The sequence below is a fragment of the Suricata suricatta genome, chromosome 14, assembly GCF_006229205.1.
Source record: "Suricata suricatta isolate VVHF042 chromosome 14, meerkat_22Aug2017_6uvM2_HiC, whole genome shotgun sequence".
Lineage (NCBI taxonomy): Eukaryota > Metazoa > Chordata > Mammalia > Carnivora > Herpestidae > Suricata > Suricata suricatta.
Window position 1 is genome coordinate 30,388,434 of NC_043713.1, and position 13,288 is coordinate 30,401,721.

The 13,288-nt window shown below is 35.0% G+C and overlaps 1 protein-coding gene across 4 annotated transcripts in view; it reads right to left on the reverse strand.

The window, feature by feature from the left end:
• The window catches only part of PIK3C3 (phosphatidylinositol 3-kinase catalytic subunit type 3), a 146,010-nt gene that overhangs the window by 68,158 nt on the left and 64,564 nt on the right, over window positions 1-13,288 (reverse strand). For all 4 annotated transcript variants that reach the window (XM_029921945.1, XM_029921947.1, XM_029921946.1 and 1 more), the window contains exons 11-13: window positions 9,701-9,855; window positions 8,021-8,111; window positions 2,018-2,085 (exon numbers count right to left, since the gene is read on the reverse strand). In XM_029921945.1, the coding sequence (XP_029777805.1) occupies window positions 2,018-2,085; window positions 8,021-8,111; window positions 9,701-9,855 (314 nt within the window). The remainder of the gene's footprint in view (window positions 1-2,017; window positions 2,086-8,020; window positions 8,112-9,700; window positions 9,856-13,288) is intronic.

The following is a 13,288-nucleotide window of genomic DNA, read 5'->3' on the forward strand; positions in this document are numbered from 1 at the left end:
TACTGTTTAGCTATTTTCAGAATGGTTTGAAAACTCTTCCTACTTGAAATAAGAGATCAAAGGTTCTATCACAACTAATTTCAGATTTTACAATGAAATCTGATCTACAGGTAAAGCCCAATACAGAATTTTAAAACACCACAGTCAGTATATGCACACATAGCTCTTACAATAGTGACTACTCTAGACTATAAGTTCTGAGCAGGAGAAAACTCTTCATAAATATTGCAAGAAGATAAAAATACCTATAAAGGAATTATCAGTAAATGACTTAAAAAATATAAAACTTAATTTTAAAATACCTAAGAAGCTTATAAGTACTTACTCAAAAACTCGGCAATATGCTGAGTGCTACATTTTTTTAATTTCCTTTTAAATATTTACTTAGATGTTTATGAGGAAATTTTCCAAAACACCAGTGAATGGACATTAGAATTTAAGAAATTAGATTGGAATATGGAGAACATTAGAAAGCAAGAGATTATATTAAAAGGAAATACTAGCTATTTGGTAATATGTTCATTTCCAAGTAAACTTTTCAAAATAAAAATGGTGATTAACAACTAGACAAAACATTCTATGGGTATTTTTCAGGGACATACTGAAATTTATTGTGGAAGAAATGTAGTTTTATGAACATTATATTAAATTGCTAAAACAAACATAAGGAGCTATTTTTCTTTCCATTACTAGACCAATATGAAAAAAAAATTACAGGTTCCAGAGCAGTGCAGGGGGGGAAGTAACAGATTTAGTTACAACTGTTGATAGCAATTTTTCTTCATTGTAAAGGGAACCTTAAGGTTAAAATTTTTTAAATTATTTACTGTTTATGTCCATTATGGACATCTGTGGTTGTAAAAGATTCCTCTGGTTTAGTTGCCTATTTCTTGGCTACAAGGGCAGTGTTCAGAATAACATTATGTTTGGAGAGTGGGAGAATGAAGCTAAGGCTTGACTGGACCTACAGGACAGTTTTCCAGACTCAGTCTATGACAAGACAGTATTTTGTTTCATTTCCTCCTGGAATGCAAAATGCCTCATTATACTTCAAAAATAATGAGCTTTCAGAATGACTATCTCTTCATTTGTACTGTTTAAATAAACACCGTCAAGGAGTTTTTAGATCACCGATAATTTCCATAGTTAAATACTATCCAGTATGTCAATAAGTTTAAACATTTCTGGATGTACAGAAGGCTTCAGGTAAGGCTGGTCCAGCTGGCTTGGCCCTTCGTTTGCTCTATAAAACTGGATAAGGCTCTCTTGTCTAGTGTTTAATTCTAGTGCTTTCTTTTATTGAACCAAAATATGACTCATTGGAACCTCATTTACTTGTCCTTTACACTTCTAATATTCTGTGACAAATAAAGGGAGTCAGACTTCATGTTATGTCTCAGAAAATCAGTCAGCCTTTCTATGGCCTTAGTTTCTCTTCTTCAATTCAGAGAACATTTCTCAGAGAATATAGATACTTCTACTTGCCCTATTTTACTTCATGGGAACAAGTGAGAAAAGGTCACTTAAAGTATTCTATAAATGACAAAGTGCTAAATAAATGATGTAATTATAACTGAAGTTCTGCCCAGTTCAGTTACATCATGCCTCTGCCTCAGGTTCTTCATCTATGAGAGAGGTGCCTTCAAATTCCAACTGCCTATGTTTGCATGATTCCAATGTTTTGGTAAATAATGTGAAAATACACACTCCTAAAGGACTGTGATGTATCATACTTTACTTAAATAGCATAAAAGGCAAACAGACATCAAACTGCAAAACCCATTACTCAGTTTTACCTTAGATCCTGAAACATCAGTAAAAGGAAGAGAGTGGTGCCAACAAGCATTTCCATGAGCCCAGTTGTAAAGAAATAAAGCCAGGCAGATGTAAGTACTACACTTAGGCTTTTGACGACTTCCGACACCTTATTTTAAAATGCCTTTACGTTTACGGTCTGGGGAAAAAAAAACAGTCCTACCCAGTAATAAGAAAATAAACAGAAAATTATTTCACATACCAGTATAAATAATTAGCCAGTGTTGAGTTTTTGCAGGCTCTTGATATCAAGAAGGTACAGAGATCTTGCTGAAAGAATTAAAAGAAATGTACATTTATTACCATCTGCTAATAACAAGAAGGAAAGAAAAGAGTCTATGTCTATCTATCGTTTTCATCTACATAGCTCTTGTCACAGATCAGATTTTCACACATCCATCTATCCCTCCATCCTTTCATCTATTATTTATTCTAAATCAAGCAATATATGAGAAGCTAATACATCACGGTTCAGAGTTACTTGTCCTAATAGAGTTAAACATTTAGTGGAGAAGAAAGACATCAAAGAAAGTCAGAGGAATAATTCAGATAACAGGAGGTCAGAAAAGGCAGCGATGTGAATGTGGTATTAGGCAAGACCAAAATGACACTACGTACAGAGGCCCTAAACTTGACTGTTAAAGAAATTTTAAAGAGGCCTGGTAGAGCTAAAATATGGTGAACATGAAAGTAAAGGAGGCTGAAAAGATAGGCAAAGCCCAATTGTGCAAGACCTTTAAGGTCATACTATTGAGTATGGATTTTGTCTGCAAAGTAATAGATACCGAACAAAAGGTCTTAAGCAGGAGAATGAGATGATCTGATTTCTGTTTTATTAAAATGACACCAGCTGCTCTGAGGAGTATAGACCTGAGATCAGTTAGGATGCTATTACAGTAGTCTACAAGAGAGACTCTTGAGAGTGAAGATGGAGGAAAAAAAACAGATTTTTAAAAGATTTGTAAGGTATAATTAATAAGACTTGCTGATGGAAAGGAAGAAGGAAGGAAAGAAAAGAATAGACAGTAACTCCCAAATGTATAGATTTAAGACTTAGCAAATGGGCTGATCTGCTACGTCACAGATGGAAATTCCAACTGAGGAACAGGCTGGAGTGTGGGGAGAGAGAGTTGTATTTTGAAATACTAAAACTTTGAAATGCCTGTCAGATACACAATGGAGATCAAGTAGGTTTCTGGATATATGAATCTAAAACTCAGATGAGAGAAATGCACAAGACGTATAAATTTGAGCTTATCAGTACAGCCTGGGGCAGGAGTATAAATTGAGACTAGAAGAGGACCTTGCAGTACATAAAGACGTCAGGCAGCAGAGAAAGTGCTGGGAAAGGGAACCAAGAAGGCACAGCCAGAGAGGTAAGGAGGAAAACACTGTCTGTACAGTATCATCTAAACCATGAGAAGAGTACTTCAAGAAGGGAGCCATTTACTTTGCTGAATACCGCAAAGAGGAACTGAGAAGTATATATAACCACAAACATTAAAGTCATTTCCTACTTTAGCAAAGTAAATTTTGATATAAAGATGAGAAGCAAAGGCCAGAAAGATGTGGGTTAAAGAAGGAAAAGAAAGGAAGAAGAGTCAGTTTGTACAAACAACTCTTTTTACAAGCTTGATCATAAAGGTACTGTTTCAAAGGATGTGGTGTCAAGGAAGAGTTTTTGTTTTGTTTCATTTTTGAGTTTTTCAGATGGAATATACTGACGTATTTGAATATTTCTACCAGAGAAAGAAGTGAGCGTATCTTTGAAGGGAGTTATACCTCTTCTGTGTAAGAAAACAGAAGGGAAAGATGGAAAAGAATTCTGTAAATCCTGGTGATGGGAAATTGAGATCATTCTTACCTAAGGACTTCTATTTGTTTCCATTAAGCGTGAGGCAGGGCATGAAGAACAGAATAGAAAAAGTAGGAAGGAGCCACTGCAGAGCAGGGAAAGCAGAGAGAAATGTAAGATGGTAAACAGCACTGAGTGTCCACCTGATGTCTGGATCATGGATTTATAGTAATGCCAACATGCTAGGCTATGTGCTTTCCTTCAGCAATATTCAGGCATAAAGCAATTAGGTAATTAATGAGGCTTATCAAGAGTTGAGATTTCGCTAGGGGAACTGAAGGTACTAATAAAAAAAAAATGATTAAAATGTTGAGCCACGGGATAAAAGCTATATTCAGAGGAAAGCAAATATTGAAGGGCGTTGATGAACAAAAAAAAGGAAGAGAGATCAATGGATTAGAAGCATCTATGTGGTAGGGGTATTTCAGAAAATAAGCTGTAGTAATAAAAGGCTGTTATCACAAAGCAGATATGCCAGATGCTGTCAGAAGTGGCAAGAATTTTATCTCTAATTTTAGAGATAAAACCTCGGTACTAGATTTTAAATGGGCAACCTTTAAATGTCCAGGAAATGCCTCAATCATAAAGCCATAATACTGAAATGATGAATTTAGCAAGTAGAATCTAAGCCTAAAGTTTATCTCTGACTTTTTGAGAAGGACTTTATGGTCTTATATGGTTTTATACGTACACTTGAATAGAAAACACATATTTCACTTGACTCAATTTGGGTGAGCAATTTTTAATATTTTAAAACAACTAGAAAAAAATGTGCTTTAGGGAAAAAAATGATCTAATGTTGAAGGTCAAAGATATAAAAAGAAACAGTAAATAAGAAGACAGATAAATACCTCTAAGTATTTATTACTACTATATACAACAATAATATCTAATTAGGGAGTTAAATAAGATAGGACTAAGTCACTCTTTGGGTAAAAATGACACACAAGTAAAGAGATACACCGTTTTGGAGGAGGATACTAATTCTTACAAATTTAAAAGATAGATGTTAAAATACCTAGCACAGCCAGTTAAAGAATTGATAGAGACAATATGACTCCCAAGCTGGGGGTAGAGACAAAGGATACGGAGGAGATCCAGCCAAATAGAGGAGGAAAACAAATACTTAAGGAGAGAAAGGTACCACCACATGGAAATAAATCCAAATAGAGCCCTAAACACAATAAAAATGGGATAAAAATGGGATAGAAGGTCCAGTTAAAAGACAATAGTGTTAACCAGAACTGAATAACAAACTCTAGCTGCATGTTTTCCAGAGGAAAACTGAAACGAAAAGACTGAAAAGTGTACCAGTGAACACTGATCAAGACAAAATTCTATTATTATTCAACAAAACAGACTTTAAGGCAAAAAAAATATGATTAAATATAAAGGTTACTAAAAAACAGTGATAAAAGATTCAATTTACTTGAATACACCTAATAAAATAGTTCCAAAATATTTAAAGTAAACATCAACAAGGGGGGAAAGGAAAAATTGACAATTCTACCACAATACAGGGAGCATTTTTCCCTAATTCTTAAGATATCAAACACAGGAGAGCTCCAAGCTTGTTCTAGAGATAAATGTACAGTGGTGTACTCAACAACTGGGGAATATATCTTCTTTTCAAGAATCCAGGAAATTTATGGAAAATGACCATCTTTGAGCAATGAGATTAACTGAGTTTCTATTTTATTTATTTAAATTATGTTTAATGTTTATTTATTTTTGAGGGAGAGAGAGAGACAGGGCATGAGCGGGGAGGAGCAGAGAGAAGGAAGGCTCCAGGCCCTGAGCTGTCGGCAGAGCCGGGGCAGGGCTCGAGAGCGTGAATCGTAAGATCATGACCTGAGCCAAAGTCGGATGCTTAACCAACTGATCCACCCGTGCACCCCTGAGTCTCTATTTTATTTCTAACATTTGGCCAGACATGCATAGTGGTTTCCTAAAGCTTTAAGAACAGGGAAAGGAAAGGTGGGAGAAGGCAAAACATTCCTCAAGTGTCAGAGAGAAGACAAGAATGTAAATATCTGCAGTGATGAGAGAGGGCATTTCAGCTTGGTCAGATGATACCATGACATCTCTAAACACTTAATCATTCAGAAGTACCTTAAAGGTGATGACTGCTTGTACAGCATTATTACTCTGCTGGGGGCAATACATGACAGGGGAGGGAAGAAGTACTCAAATAAGTCCCAGTGCTTTCTGGGAAAGCTTGAATTACATAAATCCTTTAAAAAACTATTCAGCTGAGTAATAACAGACAGGTCAACAGACATGTACAAAGGTGTGTGCCCAACGATTAGGGAATATATCTTCTTTCAGAAGAAAAGTAATCAAACTTTATAAAAACTGTTTTTAGTTTCAGACTAAAGTTTGAGTGACCATGTATAAAACTGTATTATGAATATGATATTCAAAATCCAATCACCTCACACACTCTTCAATGTAAACTACCCTAGTTCAAGCCACCAACAAATCTTATGTGTATTATTTCAATAGCTTCCCAGTGAAAGTAATTTGGTAACATGGCCTAAAAGGCCCTGCATGACCAATCTGCTTTTTCCTGGACTCATTCTTCTCCCATGCTCCCTTCTGCTCACTCTCTGGAGCTAGGCGTCCTCTGCTGTTTCTCACACACCTAAGCTCTGGCCTCTAAATTGGCTATTCCCTCTGTCTCACATGTTCCTCTCCCCAGACCACCCACATGGTTGTCCCCTCTCCTCTATCACCCTCACAAAAGAGGTTACTTTTCCAGGGACACTTTCCCTGACTGCTTTTCAAAATTGCACCTGTCTAATCCCACCCCCTTATCATCCTTCTCTGATTTATTTTTTCTTAAAAAGTAGATTAGCATTATCTTTTCTACTATATATAAGTATCACTATCATCAGCCCAAACGCCAGAATACAAGCTCCATGAAGACAAGATTTTGACTGGTTTTTTTCTCTCCTGCACCATCCCCTGCACCTTGAATAGTTTTTGGAATGTAGTAAGAGTTCAAAAAATATATGTGAGGGGTCTGTCAATTAAGCATCTGTCTCTTGGTTTCAGCTCAGGGCTCATGAATTTGAACCCCACATCAGGCTCTGCATTGACAGTGCAGACTCTGCTTGGGATTCTTTCTCTCCCCCTCTCTCTCTCAAAATAAATAAACTTAAGAGCACCTGGGTGACTGGGTCAGCTAAGCGTCTAAATTCAGTTCAAGTCATGATCTCATGGCTCATGAGTCTGAGCCCCACGTCGGGCTTTGTGCTGACAACCTAGAGCCTGCAGCCTCTTTGAGATTTTGTGTGTGTGTCTCTCTCTGACCCTGCCCCAGTCATACACTCTCTCTCTCTCTCAAAAATAAATAAACATAAATAAAATTTTAATTTTTTTTAAAATAAACTTTTTAAAAAAGTGTGTGAAAGAATGAATTATTGAATCAATCTGTCTGTATATTAGCTTTGAAAAGGCAGACAATTAAACTGGAGCTAAATGGTTCCTTAAAGGGCTCCCCTAAGGATTTATGAATCTAATTTAAAATTCTTTTTTCAGTATTTTCTATTGTATCAAAAGGTAGGCAGATATCAAACTCTAGTTAACAGTAATAAAAACAGGAATAATTCACTCATCAACATTAACTCCTAAAATTCGACTAAAAGCAATATGCATATACATTTTAAAAAATCAGCTGATCGCTTCTCAGTCTTTTGGCTAAGATCAAGTGTAAAAAAAAATCAGCTGAACTTTCTAGTATCAAAGCATATATTATTTTTTTTCAACATCAGAGATGTGAAAAGTTCTTTTCAAATTAGAAGAGGTCTTAGGGAGAAATTCAACAACACACTACATCAGCTTCTGCAAATATAATTCCAAAAGTACCTTTCAGAGTAGTACGAGCCTATTTGGCCTATTTTATCTCAAAACTCAGTCTACTTATTTAGAAGAACTTCACTTAAGTTTTCAGTATAAGTTAAAAACAGCTACTTAGTATATAACCCCAGTGTCAAAGTCAGACATTTCTACAATGTAATCACAAATACCAACAATTATAGCAATATTCATAAATATGTTAACAATAAATATTCTGAGTTTCCTTCATGAAATATTTAAGCCCAGTTTATTTTCACATTGCTTATTCATCCATTTATATACCCAAAGCACCAATAAAATGCCTTTAATTGAAGATTATCTGGCACTTTTTGCTGAGAGGAAAAGTCATAAACATGCATCATAAAATAAGTTATTTAATAAGGTTATAATATTTCATTTATTAATAGAAATCAATGTTTTAAAGACCAAGGTAAAATGTTTATCTGATAAGATTTCTCCTGTAGGAAACCTGAAGAGCTTTGTACTCACCTCTAGATTTTCACCATCTGAACTGTCTTTTGTTTTAGATGCAGGAGGAGGGGAAGACACTGGAGGAAGCGGGTTGGTTATAATTTGGGAGCTGAAAAAGTAATGGGAGACATCACTGATAGGCAAAGTACTCTGTAAGAGAAGATATGCATACTTTTAGCACAGTTCACCTCAGTTGTGTCTATGCTTCCTAAAGCATGTTCTGCGTAACACTAAAGTCACATTACCTCCTGGGAAAAGCCTATAGTCAAAAAAAATATGGCAATAGCCTTCTTGGAAGATTATTGTGCAAGCTGGCATATCAAAGGTTTTTGATAAGGACTACAGTTTTTTTAAAAGCCCATTTTAATTTAAACCATCATTACCCAAACAGATCTGGCCATAAGACCAGCCCATCTCTTTTTTCATCTTTTTAAAAAATATAGAAGTTAATGGGCAGCAGACCATAATTGGGAAATATTCAGTTACAGTTTACACTGTGTCATAAAATCTTAATAGACTTCTAAGAAAATATTCTAGGTGGCAGAAGGAAGTTCGAAGAAGGGAAATAAGCATGGCCTAAGACTGAAGGCCTCCAATGTATAGCGGGAGACAAAGTCAATGGTCTGTTCTCTTAAAAACCAAAACTATAAAGCAGCCTACAAAAGAAAAAAAATGAACTTTCCCATTTTTCAGTTCTTCTTCAAATGAAACACAGGATGAAAAAAGCAGTATCATAATCATAGTGAAAAATTCAGAAATACAAACTTGAGGCCAATTGTAATACTTGAACTAATTCAGGAAATCTGAATTAGACCTCATCTGTCATTAACAAATCTCATGACCTTCACAGAATAATTTTCATCACTGAACCTCAGGTTTCTCACCAAAAAGTTCCTATTTATCTCAATTGTTTTAAGACTTTATGAACAGCAAAATGGTAAAGTAGAAAGAACATGAGCTTAGGAATCAACTCTACATTTGCAGGATCTAAGACCCTGAACAATTAACTTCTTGTTCAGTCCTTCATTTCTAAATTACAAATATGAATACCTACTTCAGAGGATTATTAAAATGACTTAATGTATGTGGGCTCCCTCACAGTGTCTGCTACAGAGGTGGAAGACCTTAATTATTATTATTATTGTTAACAGGTTTTAATTCAAGAACTATGGTATTTCTTTTTTATTATGACTACTAAAAAGGTGTAAAACATAAAGTTTACAATTAAATATGAGTCCACTACAATGACCTACACTGTTTTATTTTTGCACGAATAGTTTCTAACCCTTACTAAGCACTATCTTAAATGCTTTATGTATATTAACTCATTTAATCTTCCAACAACCCTCAAAGATCAGTTACTATTATATCCCCATTCTGAAGATGAGAAACTGGGGCCATGCAGAGAATATGCACCTAACACAAGTTTACACAGCTAGTAAGTGGCAGAATCAAGATCAAGAGTCAAGAATCAAGAGTGATAATTGATTTTCACTCAAGTATTCTGACTCCACAGCTTGCAAAACACTCCTCTGTAATATAGTAATTTGTATTCTGTGAGTGCATCTGCTACATCCAGTGGTAAAACGTTAAACTTCGTACCAATGAGGGTTTGGTACATCTAGGGGGAAAGGAAAGAAGTTTGAAAAGAGGGGAGACTATAAGATTTGAACATAAGTCCTCCCTGGATAGCCATACCTATCTATTTCTGCAGAATTTATTCCAGAATTTGACACACTCTCTGACACTGAACCCTGACTATCCTTCTTGGTAGGCTCTAATCCATTCTTTATGTCATCAAAATTTTCATATTTGAGAGCTTGGACCAGCTGTAATAGGTACATCAACAAATCCTGGAAAACAAAGAAACAAAAAATAAGCTAAAATTAGAAAAACAAATGCAACTGATTATAGACATCATTTATTCTTAAATATCAAGCTAATAGTTTAGTTTCATCTACCATTTATCAGCTGTGCTACCTTTGGCAAGTTACTAGGTTATTTAACCTCTTGGTGCCTCAGGGGGTCCTCAACTATAAAATGGACAAAATCATATATACCTTAGAGATGAGTTGTGAGGATTAAATCAGTTAAAAGAAAAGAAAGTCATACAACAGTGCCTGGCACAGAGTAAATGCCAATAAATGCCTCATTTAAAGTAGTATCCAAAAAGCAAAGCAAAAAACAAAAACAAGGATTAAGATGGTTTGTGTTAAACTAAAAAATTTAGGAAGGATCTTTTTTACAGCAATAGATCAGATAACAGCATTTTATGTCTAAGATTTCATAAGAAACTCCAAATTTTCAAGTTCTCAAAGAATTTCTGTTTCATAATCTTTTCTGGTTAGGAGTTTTTTGAATCCTGAGTTCTTTCTTCTTTTCCTTGAAAGCTCAGGTTTTAGAGAATTTGGGTTGCTTCTTAAATGGAAAAATCCTATAAATCAGACATTTTAATTTTAACAGTCTTGGTTAAGGAAAAGCTTACTTTCCTGTCAACTAGCAATAATGGTTTGAAAAAACAAGTGCCTAAGGTTAAATTTCCCATACTGCTATTGACAATCAATGGGATAATTAGGACTCAAAAGCATCAACAAAGTAGTTTTTACTTTTCCTAGTTTTCCTTTAATGTAAAAAGGCTCTTTAATGTTTAGGAATGGATATGCTCCCTATCTTACTCTCTATAAATGTAGTTCTTGGCCTTTCCCAGTGACTATTAAGGAAACACCAAAAGTCTTACTTTTAAAAATAATTATAAACTGAAGAAATCCACAAAACTCAAACACTTTTTAAAAGCACCATTATCTTTGAGTTCTAGGTGCTACTCACCTAGTTAACCCCTCAAAACTCATAATCTGACTACCACCTCAATCTGTCTCCTCTTTACGCCTGTAAGCCAAATGAAATCCCTGTCAGAACTTCAGTCATGGTCCACACTTTCCTTCCTTATTTGTAACAGCTATAGAATTTGTAGTCATTTGCTTATTTACTCTTGATCTTCTCCAGTTTATTGCAAACTCCAGGAGGATAAAGACCATTCCCAAAAACCTATTTCTTTCACTTAATACTCTACTGTATTTCTTTTTCTTTTCATTACTTTTTTCTTACATTGACATAGTATTTTTATCATTATCTAAATAGTGATAGGGGAATAATACATAGGATTTCATGACTATGATTTTATCTCAAAAAATTAAATAACAGTTTAACTGGCTTATTTATTCATTCATATTCAAATATATCAATGTCAGTGGCCACAGAAATCAAATGACTGTATCAGAGCACATCAACAGTTTTTTGTTCTTTAAAAACCATTTTCTTAAATGTTTATTTATTTATTTTCAGACAGAGAGTGTGAGCAGGACAGGGGCAGGGAGAGAGGGAGAGAGAAAGAATCCCAAGGAGACTGTCGGCACAGAGCCCCACACAAGGCTCAATTACACAAAGCGTAAAATCATGACCTAAGACAAATCAAGAGCTTAACTGACTGAGCCATCCAGATGCCCTAAAACCATTTTTTAACTGGAGTCATAAACATCTGATCTCCTACTTACCTTTTGAGACTTATGACATCTAATAGCAATAGATATGCTTTTTCTAAGGAAAAAAAAGTGAATTTCATAACAAAAAATTGGTTAATATATTTAATGACAAATACCCTTCTCAGGAGAATTAAGTAATTGAGTTTCACTACCAGCCTTCATTACCAAGGCATGCTTCGAAAATGCTGCTGAGTATATCATCTGTTATGTTTTCCCAATTATAGAAGACTTTCCACATGAAATCAAAAAGGCTATATCGTTATTAAATTCCCCACAAAGGAGGAATTCAGAAGAAAACCTTCCTCTTTTTGTCACTCATCACTATCTGATTTGTTGGTCTGGTATTCTATATTCAAACTACACTTTCCTTCCTACAAAGTCTGTTTGCTCATTATATAGTCACATCTTGAAAAACATAAAATTGCTCTGAGCATGAAGGGCTTAAGCATCAGAGTAAAACAAAAGAAAAAAAATCAGGTTTCCATCTGAGGCAATTCAATAAAAATTTCCCAAGAGTTATGGAATATTATCTAGATACTGATCACCATTTCTCTCAGTAACAAGTTAATTCTAATGCTTCAGAGTACACAGGCAAAATTCCATGTCAAAAATCACTCACTGACTTCCTATTTCTTATTGAATTAAGAGTAATTCATCACATAGGCATTTACAGTTAGAAAGACATGGGTTCTGATCTTACTTCCTGAACAGCTAGCTACATACATCCCACATTCCGGTTAAAGCGAAATAATTTCTATTCTTGTACTTTTCATTCTCCTTGCCTTTGCTCATTTTGGTACCTCCACTTAAAATGCAAACTCATGTCCAGGTGCGAACATTTACTCTTCCTTCAATGTGTCTCTCAAATGCCACTTCCTCCTCAAATTCTAATGGGAAACCTCTCCTTTTGAACCACAATAAGAAATATGGCTTTTAAAAAAATTACTAAAGGGCACCTGGGTGGCTCAGTCATTCAAGCACCCAACTTCAGCTCAGGTCCTGATCTCATAGTTCGTGAATTTGAGCCCCACATCAGGCTGACAGCTCAGAGCCTGGGGTCTGTTTCAGATTCTCTGTCTCCCTCTCTCTCTGCCCCTCCGCTGCTCATGCTCTGTCTGTCTGTCTCTCTCTCAAAACTACATATTAAAAACAAATTTTTTTAATTCCTAAATAGAGCATTAGCAAATTCAGAAAGGTATTCAAAGATGATCTCTAAAATCTAAAAAAAAAAAAAACAAAAAAAAAACCTACTATACTTTGCAATTTAAAGTTTACACAATGTTTCTATCATTATCCTTTACCTCATAACAAAAATTATAAAATGGTCTGGAAATAGTTCAGTATCTGCATGAATACAACTGTCTCCAGAGACAATCAAATACTTAGCCTAGAAGCTTGTGAGGGAATTGAAATAAGACAAAGTGTAGGACTTAAAATTTTTCTATTTAAATTCTGAGCCCACATCAAGTTACTGTCTTGACAATAGCCCAGAGGCCTCTAGCTAAACGCTGACTCATGTCAAACATAGAGAACTAACAAGTTAAATTTCTAATGAATTTCAAAGTAAGTTTTTCAGTATTTCTACATTTCAAATAAATGTTATATTTACTTGTGATACATTAAAACCAGTGAGGAAGCAGATAATAGGCTGAATAATAATGCTTAGTATTGCTTTTTGACAGAAAGGGTAAAAAACACTGTTTCAGTCAAATTATACAATAGTGAGATTTGCCTCCAAATAATCCAG